At 46.5% G+C, this 18,918-nt stretch overlaps 1 protein-coding gene across 1 annotated transcript; it reads right to left on the bottom strand.

Annotated features, from left to right (window-relative positions):
- Positions 1–2,678: 2,678 nt before the first annotated feature.
- Positions 2,679–9,887, bottom strand: KCNJ2 (potassium inwardly rectifying channel subfamily J member 2). The gene is made up of 2 exons (XM_042832997.1): positions 9,784–9,887; positions 2,679–5,089 (listed from the first exon to the last, which is right to left on the bottom strand). Exon 2 carries the CDS (start codon positions 4,871–4,873, stop codon positions 3,590–3,592), a length of 1,284 nt encoding a protein of 427 aa, XP_042688931.1. The 5' UTR covers positions 4,874–5,089; positions 9,784–9,887; the 3' UTR covers positions 2,679–3,589.
- Positions 9,888–18,918: the final 9,031 nt, after the last annotated feature.

The raw sequence follows: 18,918 nt of genomic DNA on the forward strand, positions 1-18,918 counted from the left end.
TTTACCTTGTAATCCATTATGAAAAAGAAGACCTAAGAAAACAAATCAAATGCCTGGACCCTTTGTCTTTCCTGGGAAAAGCAAGTGCTAAACAAACCACACAAGTGTTAGCACGTCTGGGCGAGTATCATTAAGTACAGCCAATAAGGACTTGACTCCTGTTACCTACCAGCAGACAGCTTGCACAGAAGAGACAGAGGAAAGAAGAGATCCCAACCTTCCTCAGACATGCTCTTTGTCACTGTATGCAGTATTGTGTTTCAGACATCAAGTGTCTCGTTCAAGTATTTTCAGGGAAGGGCAGAAATAACATATTCCCCCCAGACCCTAAGCAAAATACAGTATAAACCTTCTGTGCGCCCCAGCTGAGCCAACTTTGTCCTTGGTAAAGAGACCAGCCCTGCAGGAGCCTACGGGTAGAGCTCAGTCAGTCCAAAGGGCCCCTCCTTAAACATCAGCTTAACCCAGGATCATCAGAAATGGACCAAATGCTGTCACCCACTCTGTACTCCTTAAAAATAACATTTTCCAATTGACCAACCCAGCTGCTGCTGTAGAAGTGTGCTACGATAGTCGGTCCTACACTGGGCTCACCAAGGCATGTTGGTAAAAACAGGAATGATGGACGAGGGGAAGGAAGGGTACCACAGCGTGCACATTGCAGGTCAGTTTCTAGCAGCTTCCCAGAGCCAGAGGCCGAGTGCAGCTCTGCAATGTGAGAGTCCATCAGCAAAGACAAAGGGTGGTTAAAAAAAAGAGGAAAAAAGAACTCTGCAGAGAGTGCCACGGATTGCCTCGATGCACACCCTCAGTAAGACTAGCACTGGGAAAGCTGGTAAATTTAAAAATGCCAGTAGCTAGAACATGTTTTCAACTCAAAAGTCCATGCGTAAAAATAAATAAAGAGTTCATAGCATTAGGAATCCTATAAGGCTTGCAATTATTTGCTAAAACTCATGCTAACCGGTAGCATCTAGGTACTAGCTAGCCGAGACTGCCGAGCAGAATTTATACTTCTTGTGGCCTTTTCTTTTTCTTCTTCTCCTTGTCCTCCTTTACAGACTGCTATTTACATTTGGCTTTAAATATGAAAATACTTGATAAACTTTATAAAATGTACATTTTAAAAATAGTTCTGAAAAACCGACTTGAAAAACAACAAAAAAGACCAAAACAAAAAACCACAAAACAAAACAAAACAAAAAAAAAACCCCAACACCCAAACCCCAAACTTCTGCACCAGAAATGTTAAGGGGAGGGGATCTTTGTAGTTTTCTGTTTTTTTGTTTTTTGTTTTTTTTTTTCTTCCCCCTCTGAATTTCTCTTTAGAAAAACAAGCAGAATCCTGCATCCCCTTCTCCCCCATCTCTTCCCTTGGGCATCTCCAGTATCATCCTGCAGAGCACTGTGCTCCTGGGAACACTGACCTGGAGGAGAGGACCCTTTCTTCCTCCTTGGCGTCCCACTTCCATCCCTTCCCCTTTGCATTTTCATGCCCCCTCTGTTTCACTGAATACTCTTTGGTTTAGGTATTTCCTTTTCCAAGTATATCACAATAGCAGCACTGGCAGTACTCAGCTGTTTTCACCAACGTTGACCCAGAAACTGCGACCGAGTCGCATTGCATTCAGCTCTCCATTACTTCCCCCCACCCCAGTCACCGCCTTCTACGTGCACTCAATCATCTGCCCTCTCCAGTCACCAAGTCTACGTTTACAATGTCAAATTCCCACCGTTTCACACCCAGATCCCATCTGACCAGACACCGTTTCATTGCAGGCATTTCTTTCAGGCAGGGCTGGAAGGGGCCAGCAGCCTTCACAGATATCTGTTTGCAGAAGACGTTAGACCTAGAACAAGCTGTTTTTTAATGGCATACAGTGATCCAATACTGTAACAGTGGACTAGAGTTGCTGTCCCCATCACCTCCCCTCTGCAGCAAACAGCCGTGCCACAAAGGCAGTGCATCCTTCAGCTTGGAGACACAGAGGCTCTACAGCCTGGGCAAAGGAGCCAAACACCACAGAGCCAAAGTGTGCTCAGAGCCCAGTGGTGCTTCTCATCCACCGGTCATTGATACTTGTGGAGAACAGGAGGCAGGAACACGCTTTACAGCCCTCACTTTTTCTGACACCTTCACCCTGCTGGAGAGAATCACCTTCACAAATCTTATCACCCCTGTGCCATTCCCAATCATCAGGAAAGTTTTTTTCCCTGTCCACTACCCTCTCACTTCCTCTATGGGAGGTTTATGCATTGGCTCTTTATGCAATGCCCTCTCCAGCCGTGCTGTGTTGCAGCTCTGGCCAGGTGTCACCCCAGCAGCACATCCAGTGGCTCAGGATGCTGGGGCTGAGATGGGGCACTGCTGCAGTGAGCAAGTGCAGGGGATGGGGGTCTGTTGTCTGCCATCACCCCGCTGTGCTTCCCCTTAAACAAGAAGGGGATTTCTTCCATTACAGAGGAGGGGCGTGGGGAGGACCTCTAGCTCACTATAGATCCGAGTCTTAAGCTTTTAGAATAAGGTGCAAAAATAAAAGTTGTAAAAAGAAAAAAAAAAAAAGAAATCAAAACGAACAAACAAAAAAAAAAAAAGTGTCTGAGGTTTGAAATTCTTTGTTTGTTTAAAGCAGCCTGTTCCTTTTTTTTTTTTTCCTTCTCTTTTTTTCTTTTTTTTCCTCTTTTTTTCTTTTTTTTTTCCTTAAATAAACTCCACTGTGCAAAACTGCATTTTCTTTGGTATCCTCGTAGGTAGTTTTAACTTAGTACTTTTCTTATGCGTCTATATAATATTTTATTTCATCGCTTCCTTTAGACAGAGAATTAAATTCTCCCCCCAAAATTCATACTTTTGCTGGAGGTTACTGATTGGCCTGATATTACATAATGCCCCTTATGTAATTGGAAAGAGAGAAATTGATTCTAGCTATCAAACTACTGGCCTCAAAAAAAGAGTTTAGACTTTCTGGCAACGTCGGCCTCTCTGAAGTGATCACGAGCTTTTCAACCCCAAAAAGTTCAACACTGACCTTTTTTTTTTCCTTTTTTTTTTTTTTTTTTTTTTAAATTACTCAAGAGAAAATAAAAACTACACTGCAACAAAAATAACCATTTGTGTTCATGTAGTTAGCAGCAGCTTTTTAAAAAATAATTATAATAATAATAATAAGGCAGATTCTTGCCTTTGTTATGCCATTAAAAACATTCTTGTTCCCTAGAGAGAAGCATTCTGGAAAAAGTTGGAAAAAAAAAAAAAAATAATAATAACCCAACCAAAGCTTGCCTGCAAGTTCAAGTTTTGTAAAAAAATATATACATAATTTATTCTACAACATATGTGCCTTCTGTTCATACTTAGACATGTTTAGTGCTTTGTGTTTAGAGTTCATTCTCTGTCGTCCCTCCTCTGAGGACAGCCCTCAAACCAGCCGGGGTTTCTCAGGTCTGCTTGCCTTCACGCCGCTCTTCAACAGTACCGTTGTCTGAAAACTGTTCTGGGCCAACTTCTCAGGTCAGCGTGCCTTTGACCGATAGCTGTTTATTTATTTTTCTTTCCTTTCAACCGAAAGAGAGAGGAATTGTTCGCCAGTCATATTTCCGATTCACGCCGCAGCGGCCGTGGCTCTAGGGGCACTCCTGCCTGGTTGTGATGGTCCATGTCGGGGTGGGTGTCTGTGCTCGTGCTTTCGGGTACCCCCGTGTCGATCTCGTCCTCCTCCTTGCTGGTGAGGGCCACTTCGTTCTCGTAGCAAAAGGAGTTTGCGTTCGAGAGAATGTACTTCTTTTCTGCTAAGTCTCTGGCACTGCAGATGGGTGTGTTGGGCACTTCGTATGTTTTGTGGAACCTCGAATAGTCCACTTTGTAGTAGTTCTTTTCTTCAAAGAGTACGGGCTCATAGCGGTGGCCCCAGAGGATTTCGTTTGCCAGATATGAGCTGCGGCACTGGGTAGTCATGGCAGTGGCTTCCACCATGCCCTCTAAAATGACTACAATTTCAAAGTCAGCATTGTCCATGTCTTGTTTGCTCAAGTCGTATAAAGGACTGTCTTCATCTATTTCGTGTACTATTGTAATTGGGGAGACTAGGAATATGCGGTCTATCCCACTGTCGAACCCTACATTGATGTCTATTTGATCCAAAGGGATGTACTCCCCTTCTGACGTGATCCTGGACTTGAGGAGCTGTGCTCGTACGTGTGCCTCAACCAAGTGGCTTTTCCTCAGGTTTCCGACACGCCACATCAGGCACAGTTTCCCATCTCTCATGGCCACCACGGCGTTGTGGCTGAAGACAAGAGTTTCGTTTCTCTTTTTTGGTTTAGCCATCTTTGCCATGACGGCACCAATGATGAAGGCATCAATGATGCAGCCCACTATAGACTGGAAAACCACCATGAAAACAGCAATGGGGCACTCGTCTGTGACGCACCTGAAGCCGTAGCCGATTGTGGTCTGGGTCTCAATGGAGAACAGAAAGGCTGCAGTGAAGCTGCTCACTTGAGAGACACAAGGCTTGTTATTTTCTTGGTTCTCCAGATCCCCGTGCAACAGCGCAATCAACCAAAACACACAGCCAAAAAAAAGCCAGGAGAGGATGAATGTCAGGCAGAAGATAACCAGCATCCACCTCCAGCGGATGTCCACGCAAGTGGTGAAGATGTCTGCCAGGTATCGCTGTCCCTTCTCACCCACGTTAATAAACTGGACGTTGCAGTGGCCATCTTTTTTGACAAAGCGGCTCCTGCACTGCTGCCTCGTGTGTACCTTACTTTTTCCATTCCCAAAGCCGTTGGCGACGGCCATGGTTGCCAGCTTCATGCCGTCCTCTTCCGAAGACACGATGCTGTAGCGGTTGGTTCGCACGCTGCCCATCACTACTGCTGTGGACTGAGGTGCTTCTGCTTTAGAAAACAGTCTAAGTTTCTGCAAAACCCTTTGGAGAAACAGTTTTGAAAGTTCTAGAGGAACACACACACACAGAAAAACTGGGGAGAGGCTGGAATCCCCAAAAGCCCTTGGATCAACCAAGGACAGTCTTCTGGCATGCAGAGTTAGCTTAACAAGTAACCGTCATAGAGAGGGCATGGTCTGTAAGAGAAAGAGAAATGGCATATTAGATCCTGGAGGAAAAGGATAATGAATCAAGCCTGTGAGAACCATGTAAAAAAAATCACTCCTCTGGAGTTGCAGGAAGTTTCTTTATTCTTAATGGCAGCATTTTCTGGAATGTGTGAGCTCTCTGAGCACAGTTCTCTATTGACCAAAGTGACATCATTACTGCAGAGCAGCCACTCTTCCCAAATGAGAGCCCTGAAATGATCATGTCAAACAAGTCTCTAAGCAATATTCCACTTCAAAGTTGGGCATGCAAAGAATCTATCTACTGTTTGCAATGGGGCTTTTTGTTTATTTTGCAACAAATAATTAGCATTAGCCTCCCTCTGTTCAAATAATACTGAAGCAGGTTTTTAAACGATGTGCAGTGTCTGTCTCCTGGACTGCTTTACCTATGCCAAACAAGAGAGTGTGCAAAGGGAAGACAACATGTACTGAGAAAAACAATAAAGTTGGAAAATGCAAATATCAGTTATTTCCATGAGATTACACCACATAGAACTTAGATTTTTCTATTAAGTGGGAGTTATAAAAGGAGTTGTGTGTTTTCTGTGAATGGCAGGAAGACAGGCTGCATCAGTGCCTTTAACTCCATCAATTCACTGCGTTTGGGCTGGTTTTTACACTCACATTAGGGTGAGTTGTAGGGAGCAAACTAAACATCATAATGGCCCTCTGTGAATAGGAATGACAGGAGGCTCCAATGGTGGGACTGCATGGGGGTAGGACTGCATGGGGGTAGGACTGCATGGGGGTAGGACTGCATGGGCATCTTCAGAACATCTCAAGGTCTTGGATGCCAGCAACTAAGGCTCAGCATAGAGGCTGCAGAACCTTCTTCCCGAGGGTAGAAGCTACCAGACTTGTTTCAGGGAGGTCTGGCTTAGACCCAGGTTTAGCTTTTAACAAGTGCGTCATCCATTAAGTCATGTACTGTATATCAGGAAATGTAATTGAAGTACTGCAGAGGATAAGAGATGCATTAATGCAACTGCTCCATCCATACATTCACCTCATGGAGGAAATAAAACCAAAACCAAGCAGCGAGGAATGTCTGCTATCCATTTACCCTAGAAGAGGAGACTTAAGTACTGTTTACATTGGTGGGGGATTAAATCACCGTCCTCTTCATAAATCAATATAATCACAACTCATCTGAGTTTGTCCCAAACCCAATACATCTATCGCTGCCAAAGAGCACAACCTCTGCCCATGGCACAGCCTCAGTACCACGGCTGCTCCTCTGACTCAGCCCAACAACTGCAGCAGATAGCAGTCCATCTCCTTCCCCCAGAGCCTCACAGAGGTGTTCCAGCAACTGAAGGGATTTCAAGCAGTTCCTCGGCCCTCCCACATCCTTCCACCGCATTACGAGGGCTTTAGGTCAGCAAACACTTGTTGGGAAAAAGAGCAGGTGATAAACAGAAAACAACGGCGTGCCTGCAGTTGCGTGCAGGATGTTTTTCCCTGGAGGATCTCTTTGAGTTTTACTTTTACCTTCCCTTTTTTCCTCACTTCTGTTTGTTGTGCAATGGGTCCCGCCGCCCACTTGCTGAGATTACTCATCTGTGACTGCAGCAGCAAACAAGACATTTTGGCAGCTTTGGATGGGTTCAGTTATGTCCCATTTGAGTAAAACTCTCAGCAGTTTAATTTATGGGATGGTATAGCCCTTACACAGCGTACGCAAGATAGTCAGATAAGTGTAAGGACTCACTTTTTCCCTCACACCTTTTTAATCCCAGGACTTCTCAAAAATACAAAGGAATTCTTTGAATGCTCACTTAAAAAAAAAAAAAAAAAAAAAAAAAAAAGGACTTGAAAGGACTTAGAGAAACCTGAGCAGAGGGTGCAAGTAAAATTGTTTATGCATTCCACATGCAAACATCCCCGAAAAACCACTGCATTGGTTCACAAATTGATCACTTTTCTAAACCACATCCTATAATTGCAGACATGTTCGAATTCCACATTTGGAGTCTGTTTTGTTCCGAGCTGATGGAAATACACAGCCCAGGAAACAGCTCATTCTGAAGAGTTTTATTTCCCCTCTGCTTTGTCTCTTGGATTTTAGAGGAAAAACTTGCAGCGGAGGGAAAGATAAGCTGTAAAGTCTCAAGTGTCAGAGCAGGCAGCCCCCCCCCCCCCAGCGAAAGTCTTGACCTGGGGACGTTTGTTTGAATTCCATAAATCACTGAAATCCTAACGCCAACTTCCTGCAGCAAGCTGGCTGCATTTACAAGCTTGGGAGCTGAGCGATGCAGCACACGCTGCTGCCATCCCATTCACTTCTACCTGCTGCACATCTGCCCAGCTGTGCTGCCTACAGCTGCGTGCTGCCGGGAGCGGAGCTGCACCCCTGGATGCTGAGATCCTCACAGCAGAGGTGTGACTGGGGACGCGCTTAGCCAAGTGTGCAGGCTGCTCCTTGAAGTTTACACACAACGACGCTCTGGCGTGCTCCTGCTGCTTGTGGGAGAGCTCTTTTATTTCTGCACGGCACAGATTGGCTCTTCCCTGTGAGCGCTCAGCACGGGGAGGATGCGAGATGGGACTGGAGGCAGCGGGTCTGCTCCTGGTCCTGCTCCATCCCCTGTCAGTGCTCACCTTGACTCACAAAGCTATTTCATTAGTTGTCCCCCAAGTCCCACAGATGATCAAGCAAGCTTGAAAATCTAACAGTACTTTTTATTTTGCTAATCCACCTGCTGCTCAAAGGCTAAATGAGCTCGTTCCCCCAGCATACCCCGGCAGCAATGTGTTGGAGGCACCGGAGATGCTCAGCTAGCTTGGGACCAGCTCTGCAATCCTCACCAGGCTAAAGAAACCAAGCCAGAACCCACAAACCAGCCCAGCCCTTTGTGTAATTGGGCCCAGCACACTGCAGCCAGGCACACACGCACGCGTGGAGCTGTGAACTCAATCATCACTAGGTGTGTTATTGTCATTAATGCATGCTACCTTTCCTGCTGGAAGAGAATGTGAGATTAGAGTGATGCAGCTTGTAATTACCAGCACTGGAACTGATGCAGTGTTATCAGGATGGGATGGGATGGGAGAGCTCTGCTGCAAGGGGATGCTTGGAGGAACAGAGGAAAGGGGGGCTGTGCTGTGTCTGCTGCATTTCTGAACTAAATTCAGTGCAACTCCCAAGCCCCCACTTAGCAAGCATCCCCCCTAAACGTTTCCCCAGAGGAAAGACATTTACAATGCACATCTAAACATCACAACCAGCAGCTCGGAGGGAATTTCTGCAGAAGGTCTGATACCCAGCAAAACCCATTAACTGCCAGAAGAGCAGAGGAGAAGAGGAGCACTAATGAGCACTCGGAGCAGCTATTCCCAGGCTGATGCCACGCAGCCCCGCACCGTGAGCCGGGCACATGTTGCTAAGAGAGCAGAAGCGCTACCTTAGCAAAGCCTTCCCCCGCTGCCCTCGGTAAACAGAACAAAGAATGATCGCAAGAGCAGAGCCCGATCCCACAGCCCGTGCTCATTGCTGGGCACGACCGCCCAATTGCGCTCCCCAGCCCCGGGGTCACCTCCAAGGCATTGCCCAGCACTGCTTTACCGGGACAGGACTCAGGTTACACCGAAGCTGTCTTCAAGGAGAAGGATCTGTCCTGCTCCAACAGGCAGTGGGAAGTAAAAATAAAATAAAATGGAAAAAAAAAAAAAAAAAAGAGAAAAAAAAAGCAGATGATGTAGGGAAATGGGTATGAAGAAACAGGAGAAAGGACACAAGTGGCGTTTGCATCTGCTATATCCACAAAGGAGCCGGGTTCGGGATATTTCTAGCTGATGACAAAATAGCTACGAGTGAAATAGCCATCACCAGGGGGTGTACTTGGTGCACCGGCTGGGAGGATGGAAAAGCAAACAAGTGTAAAGGTAAGGCTGGAGCGAGGAACAAGTGCTGCGGGCGGGCACGGTGCGCGGCCCCAACACCTGCAGCCCCGCCGGAAAGGCACAGAGCAGCTCAGCCCCCATCGCTAAATCTGTCGCTTCTTATCGGTATTTTTTTTCCTAGTCACGAACTAAATTGAAACAATGCATCCTCTCCACACACTCCCCAGCTGCAATATGGTTTCTTTCTTCCCATTCTTGGCAGAATGATCGCATATGAAGAAAACCCCACGTTCCCATAAAGCCAGTGAATGAAGCTACAGGTTCCTTTCATGTCCCTCTGAAGTATTTCGGACACTCCTCTATAAATGATGCATCTGATAACTCAGATTTGATAGTTTTGACCTCTGTCTTACACGGGAAACAACAGGCAAGAAGAGCAAAAGGGATGGAGCGGTGCTGCGTCTGCACGACGGAGTTGTCATGCAAACTTCCAGCCCTTCCCCCGAACAAAATATCTCGGGGGGAGCAGCTGGTGCATGGAAAGTTATGAACATAAACAGATGCTGCAAGCAGATGCTCGAGTGTTCCCAGCATACCTATCTAATTATTTGAGGCACCCAGAATAGCTCGTGTATGGTGCACGAGAAACGCAGGAGTTCCCCCTCCGAGCGGTTATGCCGAAGCGTACAGCAGATCCACGAGCACGAAAAGCGCTAACTCGACAATGCTGCATTAAGCCCCGACACATCGCATCGTCCCGACCCCTGATGGCACCTCGGGGCGTCCCGCATAGATGGGGAAAAGAAAGCGCTCCTTACCTGCCGGTGGCTTAAACAGAGGTGCTTAGATAGTTTAAAGGGTGTTAAGATCCGCGGGGACGCAGCAAGCCAAGCCAAGCCAATCCCAAGGTGCCCGCCGGCCGCCGCCGCACCGCTTGCAACTGAGCCACTCAATGAGCCGCTGCCCCCTTTTTGCGGGCTGCCATGTGATGTTTAATAGCGGCCCTGTCGGCCCCGCCCTCGCCGCTACCCCGCACCAATGGCAAACGGGAGGCCGGGCCGCACCGCGGGGCTGCGGGGCTGCGGGAGAACGGCTCCGGATCGGGGGCGGTGCGGGGCTTTGCGCCGGGAGATGCTGGGCTGTGTGCGGGGCGATGCGGGGCTGTGCGCCGGGAGATGCTGGGCTGTGTGCGGGGCGATGCAGGGCGATGCGGGGCGATGTGGGGCTGCCCCCTCTGGGCTCAGTGCCGCGGTAGATGGAGCGCAGCCCGCGGGGAACGGCCCTACCCCAGGACAGCCCCGCAGCTCCGGGCAGCACCTGCCCGCGGCTGTTACCCCTCCGGGGAGGCGTTCGGTGGGTCTGCTTATGAAGATGCCGGGTGAGGCTGCTCGCTCTGGTCTTCTCTTGGGCTCCTGTGTGATGCCTCGTGTAGTAAGGAACAATAGCGGCGTAAAGCAGTTTGGTTTCCTTTGGTAGTCGTGTTCCATCTTCACGAAATGCTGAAATGTGTGGTATCTAATCACAAAGACCCAGCCTTCACACACACCCGGAGCAAGTCCAGCACACTCCACTCCATCACTGCTCCTTAAACTGATATCTGATGTCCCTCTCAAAAGCAAAGTTCTGTCCCCTGGTCTAAGACCTCCTGGAGCAAGCAGAGTATTGGCGTGCTGCAGTGTTTGGGTGCATCTCTTTGTTCCATACATCACTTGTAGAAGGTTGTCCTGTCCGGCCATGGGTGAAAAGTGCAGAAATCAAAGTGGCATTTAATAGCTTGTCCTCTCTATGGTAGATGTGGCCTAAGACATCTGACAAAGAAAACAGGGATGAAATGTTTGGCCGGGAGCCTTGCAGAAACAAAAACAGCCTTGTAAGCATGCTCTGGAGTTTGCCAAACTCCAGCTCTGATGGACAGTGCAGGGGTGTGAGTTTCCGAGGCAGGTGTCCCCTGCACAGTGCTAACAGCTGAGCTGCAACACGGAGCCTTGAGCGGTGGGCTGGAAAAGTCAGAGTGAAGGTGACTGTCGAACGCAGAGCACACGAGGCTGTTGGAGTTGGTGAGGGCTCTGTGAGCTGCACCTGGGACTGCAACAGCAGCATCTGTAGGGACAGACAGATCCTCCCCTCCTTCCCGTGTCCCTGACAGGCTCCAAAGATGATTCCATGTTTCTACAGCAAAGCTTGCAGTCACTATTAGGTTACTTTAAGCTTTGTAAGCGTGCAACTCTGACATGAGCATGTCTTGAAATGCTCAATGAAAATGTTGTCCCCAAATGCTTTCTCGTGTAATGACACTAAGAAAACACTTTTTTTTGCTGTCATTTACAGTATGTGTTGAGTTCCCCATATTCTGAATGAGGAAGCATTGGTGCAGCAACAAACACAATGGCCAAATGCAGCTGCCTTTAGCAGCCCACAGCGTGGTGTGTGCAGGATGCATGGCTGTATGTGGTGTGGGAGCAAAGAAAAGACAAGTGATTGTGTACATTGAGCAACCTGACGTGTTGGGCAATCGTTGTTCCTGCATTGTTTTGGGTGATTCTATCCATGTTTAATAGGAAGAAAAGCTCTCTAACTTGGGCGAGTATCTCGTGATTGAGGAATAATAAAAAATTGCAAGAGGGAAAGACAGCAATTATTTCATCCATCCAGTAAGACTGAAGTCACCCACCAGATTTGAAGTCCGTAGTGGCAAATGCTACAAAGATTCATGGCAAAAAATCCCTTGTGTTTCTGAACGTGTCAGTGCAGCTAAAATAGCAACAATCTGACCCACCTTGATGAAGTATGTGCTCATCTAAATGGAGTGGAAATAAAGGTGCTGTGATACACCGAGGCTCAGAAGCACTCTGCTGAAAATACATGCAGTGTGCTGGAGGGTGGGTTGGACACATCTCTGCACAATGCCCACGAGATATTACCCATTAAAGCCTGACCTTGCAGACTCTTACTCAACCCTTACTCACCAAACTGACTGATTAACACTGCTAACTTACGGGACCCGAGAGCCCAGATCCACTGAGATGAGTAAGACTTATTCACAGCAGCACAGCCCTGCAGACCAGCGTTTCGTATTGAAGAAGACTTGAATGCACACATCAGGGCTGGTTTATAGCTTCCTTAAACTCCAAGCTGCTCTGTCCAGAAAGCTCTCGTTTGAATGAAATATCGATTTGAATCTATTACACAGATTACAGGAACTGTAACAAAGCCACCTCTCGCCTGCCTGAACTTCAGCAGAGGCACTTCCAAAGCCCTCAAATGGGGAAGTTGAAGTTACAAGAAAAGTTTCTAAAAAACTCTTTCCTGTTGCAACGAGCCAGGACAAAGAGGGTGAGGAACAGCTGAAAATTTAACCCTCAAGAGTGAGCGAGGCTTTGTTTGGCTTCCCTCAATGTTTTCTCTTTTAAGGCAGTCTGGGTGCGGGATATTTCACTGCCTCCTTTCTGATGTACTGAAGAGTTATGTGAGATGGCCTGAGGAATTTTCAGGGTAAGATCTGCTCTCTGCAGAAAGAAAAACACTCTCAGGAGATAAGAAGGGCGCTAGGAAAGCAGAATATTTATGTTTCATACGGGTGTAGGAGGTGTAAGAATAGGAGCATCCCAGGGCAGGATGCTTTCTCTGATCCATCTTGCAGCTCAGCCACAGCAGTGGAAGGAGAGGCTTTTCTCCTCACATTTCCTGAGCATCTCCTCAGTCTTGCAGAGATCTGCAGATGCCCCGTGGAAGCAAATTAGAGTTGTGTTGCAGGCACAGTTCTTGCCAATTGAAACCCAGAGGCTCTAACCCCTGTCTTGCTGCATGTTATTAAATTGGTTTTTCTTCTTGGCGGTGAAAGGGCCTAATTATCAGATTGCATTAGTCTTCATCTCTTAAAGTGGCCAAATCTGCTTTGGTTCTCAAGGATTTTATTGCCAGCTGAAAATAGCTTGATTGTATTGTACTTGCAAAGAAAACACAGTCTGGTCAAATCAAAGCCGTCAGTTTCCACTGGATGAGAAGAAATGCTGTAAATAAACTGTTGGGCTTTTTGTTGGTCTCACCATTTCCATGCATGTAAACTGGCACACGTTAGCCTTTCTTCTCTAACCGTTAAGTCAACTGGAAAAAATTCATCAGGAAAAGGTGGTTTTCCCATTCACAGTAAATCTCTGGGGTTTAGACATTAACTGGATCTTTATAGGTCTAATGCTGTGATCTCCAAGGAAAAATGAAGGCATGTTTGCAGTAGAAGGAATCGGTAAATCCAATGTAAATTCTGAAGGGAGATGGTTACATGTTTGATAAGACTTGAGAGAGCAAATAAATACATTTTGAACTTTGCAAGCAAAGAGGATATACAGAAATGCAGCCGGTGACACAGTTATAATGGATAATACTGTGTTTGTTCATGCAAGGAGTGAAATATGACAAAGGAAATTGAATTGTTTTATATCTCTGAGAAGAGTGGAATTCACAGAGCCTTCACATTTTTTCTCTCTTTCCCAGACACTGAGTGCCCAAAATCTTTGCTTAAGATTTCTGTCTGTCTTCTTCAGCCTGATTCTAAAATCAAACCACCAGCTAGTGACTGTAGTTTGAAATATAGGAGTATAGGCTTTCAGTCATTGCTACTGCAGATGGTGGATGTGGGAAGCAAGGTGAAGAAATGTTGAAATAATGAATTACAAAGAGTAATCCATAGCTAATGGTAACTATATAGCTAGAAATCCAAATGCAACCCATGAAGATCTGCCAAGGAAAACTTAACTTCCAGCACCATATTCCATGTGGTTCAATTTTCACTGAATTAAGGTGCCTCATTTAAAGAATCTTTAACTTCCAGCTAAAGTTTTAGACCCGAAAAGATATGGTTAAACACAAAAAAAGAGAATGGAGAGGGGAGCTCTTCCAAACTCTTACCTCTACAGGGTCAAAATCCTGTAATCAAATAAGAAATGTCAGTCTGTTATTTAATGTATGCCTTGCACAGTCTTCATTTACTGGAAGCTGTGCTTTAGCAAGACAGTTATATAAACTTTTAGTTATCTGTTTCCATAATTTAGGATTATGGATTGTCTTTGGGAAATGCAGTGAGCTCCAGGGACAGCTAGAATTATTTGTGATGTTGCAATGTTTTTTAATTCAAATCACTCAGCCCTCAATCACCTGTGGCACTTCGTCCTCCAAGGCAGCATATGTCCTCAAAGGGGAATATATGTTCAGATTAATGAGAGGGGCCTTAGTGTAAGTGATAAAACTGCCCAATGATTTATATTTTAATAAGGATAAAATTTCCCTATGAATCTCAAAGTTGCAAAATGATTTTCTATGGTTCCCATTCTTTGGATGTCTCAAGGGAAAGGGAGTTAATGGTTAATAAACCAGCCAAAGTGGTGAGAACATGCCCACGGAGCCGACATAGGGAACGTGACAATTCCTGGAAGGAAAAGGGTTAAGAGCCAGCAACTTACACATACAAAATGATGTGACCACACTTTCATTCTCTGACTTACAGCTTCAGTTGTTTAGTTTTATTAGTGTGCCAAAATCAGGATAGGCTCAGGCTCAGCTGAACAGAATAGGGCAGGAATATCTTTGCATTTCTCTGGGTTGCACATTTGTAGTTATGCAAATGCTGTGAAGAAGCAGCAGGGCTGTCATGGGAGCAGGTCCTCACTGGGTTTACAGCTCTCACCTTCCCATGGGCTCTGAGCAGCCAAGGCACCTGCTTGCTCAAAAGTCCACGTAGCGTTCAATCAATTTTCCAACCTACCTTTTGGTGCTGTGTACCAGAAAGGAAGGAGCAATGTTACCAGCCTGTATTCCCCCTAATTCCACTTCTGCTGCAAGGGATGAAGCTGAGATCTGCTTTGGTCTCTGTTACATTGTGTGTCGCCACAGGCAGAAATATGATAATAAAGAACAAAAGCAAAAAATGTGGTAGAAAGTGCTAGAAATCTGTAACATACAGTATTCCTTCACCTATCCTACCAACTCATTTATTTTCACCTGTGTGATTCACTTCCCAGGTGATGCTTGGCAATTCCTGAGGGAAAGATGATGTGAATACATGGGTACACACTGCTTCCTGCTTCCAGGAGCAGTAGGATATACTCAGAAGTGACTGAAGTTCTCTGCCTTGCAATGTGCATGTTGTATTTTATGCTGCTGGTCATTCATTATCTACCACTGTGCTTTACTGCCTATCAGTGTGTTCACTCAAGTGAAAACGGCATCGATAAACTCGGAAGCATATGGTTTGTGTTAACAGTGCTCTGTGCATAAGCGACTGCTCTCCTCACTCTCTCACATTTTCTGCTTTAGTGTAGTAGCTGAGATGCAAATGTCCTCAATGTTTTCTATCAGTTTGTACCAGAAGCTTTAAACTCGCCTGCAGTGTGTGGCCGCAATGTAAATGACAATATCAGAGTTTATTTGCTCTCCCGGAGAGCAAATAAACTTTGCTGAAAACAGAGGATTAGATCATTGGCCATTGTGGAAGGAAAAATGGCAGCATACAGTAGCAAACAAGCTCGGATTTCCTGAGGAGCCGACGCTGTGCCGATTTACATCCAATGTGAAACTCCATCTTGACGACCCATATTGGTGCTGCCTGGCCCGGGGCATTGCAGCCTCCAAGCAAATCCTCTCCAGCACAGAACACAGAGGGGCTTGGAAGCGATGCCACCCTGAGCTGGCACATCTCCCTGCCCTGTGCTAAGCCAGGAGTGCTGTGGAGAGCAGGCACAACATGGCAGCCCAACCCTGCTCGTAACGCCCGCGTGGCTGGGAAGGAGGTTGAGAAATGTAATTAGCTGGCACCTTCCTAGATTTCCCTTAAAACTAAAATTGAACAGATGAGTAAAATCGTACCAAGCTCAAACCGTTGGCTAAGCTTCCTGATATTGTTTTTGACTGATTATTTGGACTGGTCCTTCAAGGCCCACCCACTAAAACACCTCTGTCGTTTGAAAAATCTGTCGTCAGAGAGGAAATAATCTTCAGCAAGAAAATACCGCAGTTTCCTTTCTTTTTCTATCGTAATCTTGTGCTGCTTATTTGCTTTTCTGATGTCATTTTGTGCCTCCAGGCTGATTTCTACCTCTGGTCTGTGCAGATGCAGAGGGGAAGAAGGATTCCCCACCCACCCCCGGGCATCCTTCATTAAAACTGCACGTCCTGCACCTTTGGGCCCTGATTAAATCACATAGAGAGAGGGAAAGGGTGGCCACAGAAGGAGCCTTTCCCCTGTTTGGTGCTAGTAGATGTTGTGCCCGTGAAGGCATGAGCCATGCATTTCTTTGTAATCTCTCTAATACTTCAAAAGTTGGCTTTGATCCTCTAATATTATTTGAGCTACTGCCCAAACCCTATTAAGCAACCTTGTGACAGAGACTGGAGGCAAAAGGATTGTGCCGTTTCTCATCAAGTATTAAAAAACATGGAAGTTCATGAAATGTCAGAGTTGCTGCAGCCCACGGTTACATCAAGGCCTGTGGTGGCACTGCAGGTCCTGAGGTCCTGGTGGTTTCCAGGGGCTGTGCTCGCTCTGCCCATGCAGTGGGTGCTGCAAAAGTGGTGTGCGTGGCAGGGCAGGGCTGCTTGCAGGGCCCTCCCTGCCTGCAGGCTGACGCAGCTCAGAGCCGCCTGCACTTCGTTGTTGGCGTGAAGCGATCTGCAGAAATATGCTGTCAGGCTCATGAGGAAGGCGATCTGATCAAGGGAAGGTCACACTGCTGAGTCCTGAGACCAGAAACCCACCTTCACTCAGAGCAGTGCATAGATCTCCGTGTTTTGCTTTAACCTCAGTTCAGCTTCAGAGCCAAATGCCTGCCGAGGACACTCGTGGTGGCTCAGGCAGGAGGGACGTTCAGCACTCAGGTTCTGACCTCATTGTGGCCTTCCAGTATTTGAAAGGAGCGTATAAACAGGAGGGAGAATGACTGTTTATGCGGGTGGATAGTGATAGGACAAGGAGGGAATGGTTTTAAACTGAGACGGGGAGGTTTAGGTTAGATATTAGGAGGAAGTTTTTCACACAGAGGGTGGTGATGCACTGGAACAGGTTACCCAAGGAGGCTGTGGATGCCCCATCCCTGGAGGCATTCAAGGACAGGCTGGATGTGGCTCTGGGCAGCCTGGCCTGCTGGTTGGTGACCCTGCACATAGCAGGGGGCTGGAACTGGATGATTATTGTGGTCCTTTTCAACCCAGGCTGTTCAATGACAGTGACAATCAGAGAGTGAGGGAGACAGCAAGAGAGAGCTGAAGAGAATGAGCAGAGCCTCGCTGTGTTGCTTGCTGTGCTTCTGCAAGGTGCTTGTGTTCTATGACAGCAAAGGTGACACAAAAACCTCCATACAATAGAGCAATAGAACAGGGCTCAGTGGACCAGTTTTGTTCAGCCCTTCCTAATGGGGTGACTCCAGGATGGAGTGCCAGCAGTGCCCATAATTTCTGGGTGCTTTGTTAAGAACTCTCCTGCACATTTTCAGAAGTTGGAAACCACCAACCAGCTCAGCTTTCCTTCATCACCATTCCCAGTTCTGGTCACCAGGTAAAGGCAGGGTGGGAGCACAATAAATATAAACCCTTTGACTTGAAAGCAAAAGTGAGTGCTGCAGAGAGCTGTTTGCTTTTCATTATTCACACTCTTCAGGCTCTGGCAAATTGCTTTTCCTCCAACCATACTTCACTCTAATTTTTTCAAGCTGAACTGGTTTGGATAGAATAAATATCTGCTCTGAATCCTCATTAGACATTTCAATTGACTTTGAATCTTTTTGGAAGGACCAGAGAGAAATAGAAGACTTTCAAGCATCTTTGTGCCTTTGGTGTTTGGAAGTGGCTTCTCTCACAGGGGAGAAAAGAAAAGAAGCAGATCTGTTTGAGTAATTTAATCTGTGTAAGGTAATTTACTACAAGGCAACACTTCAGTGCTCAGTGCTTTTTATTTTCCAGCACACAACTATCCCTGACCTTGCTCTTTTCTAACCCCACTTGTGTGTCAGCTAGCTCTGTAAGAAGAAGCCTCCCCAAGGAGAAAATCTACAAGTCAAAGTCATGATTTCCCATGCTCAAAAAGGATCCAGAAGACTCAGCAATCAGCAATACGCATCTCCTCCCTTCATATGGTTAGGCTGTTCCAGTGTTTTCATCATCTCTGGTAAAATTAGCACTATAGTAATTACCCTGTGCCAAACATCAGCTGGTGAAAGTGCACATATTTCAGAGCGAAGAAACTTGAGATGGAATTGGTAGGCACTGCCCCACTTATTAAGGCTGATATAAGGAAAGTGATGGGAGTTATTTCAGTCCCACATCCACACGTGTAGACATATGCACTCGTATGTGACGGATTTTCCCTGCTAGAGCTTGGCACCCAGCTTCCTGCAAGTTGCCAATGCCAGTGTAAGGCTTTCACAGTCATCCCTGCACATCTTTGGTCTTCTGTCCTACCAGCCAGAGGTTTGCTGGAGGGTTTTGGGAAACAGCTTGTGGCTGTGGGGGATTCGGAAGGGCTAAAGTAGGATTCAGAAGGACTACATTTGATATTTCTCCTGGTGCTCCTCTAAAAAGATGGATAAACTGGAAGGAAAGAGGAATAGTGTCCAGTGAGCTTATGGTTATGTGCCCTCCAAGCAGAGTGGCTGCCAGCTGAGGAGTGACACCGTGCTCTGCCCTTTTACATGACACCAATGGCAAGGGAAAGGTGGACTTTTTGCCTATGGAAAAATGAGATCACTGAGGAGAAAAAGTTTTCAGCAATACGCACAGCAAGTAATGAAACATCTGCAGTGAAGTACTTACCAGAGGACTCCTGCCAGGCTCATATCCCACCACAGGTCACTCTGGAATCTGTCCTATTGAATTTGGTGGGGTCACCTTTACTCAACATGAGTAAGGCCCTTGACCCGGGTGTGCAAGGAAGCCTCCCCTATAGTACACTCACCAGGGGCTGTTCTGAT

Source organism: Centrocercus urophasianus, unplaced genomic scaffold (genome assembly GCF_019232065.1).
Source record: "Centrocercus urophasianus isolate 14NV4802_14NV808 unplaced genomic scaffold, USGS_Curo_1.0 seq_40, whole genome shotgun sequence".
Classification (NCBI taxonomy): domain Eukaryota; kingdom Metazoa; phylum Chordata; class Aves; order Galliformes; family Phasianidae; genus Centrocercus; species Centrocercus urophasianus.

Bases quoted from the DNA above. Each gene is read 5' to 3' on its own strand.
- KCNJ2 (XM_042832997.1), bottom strand. From the start codon at position 4,873: ATGGGCAGCGTGCGAACCAACCGCTACAGCATCGTGTCTTCGGAAGAG.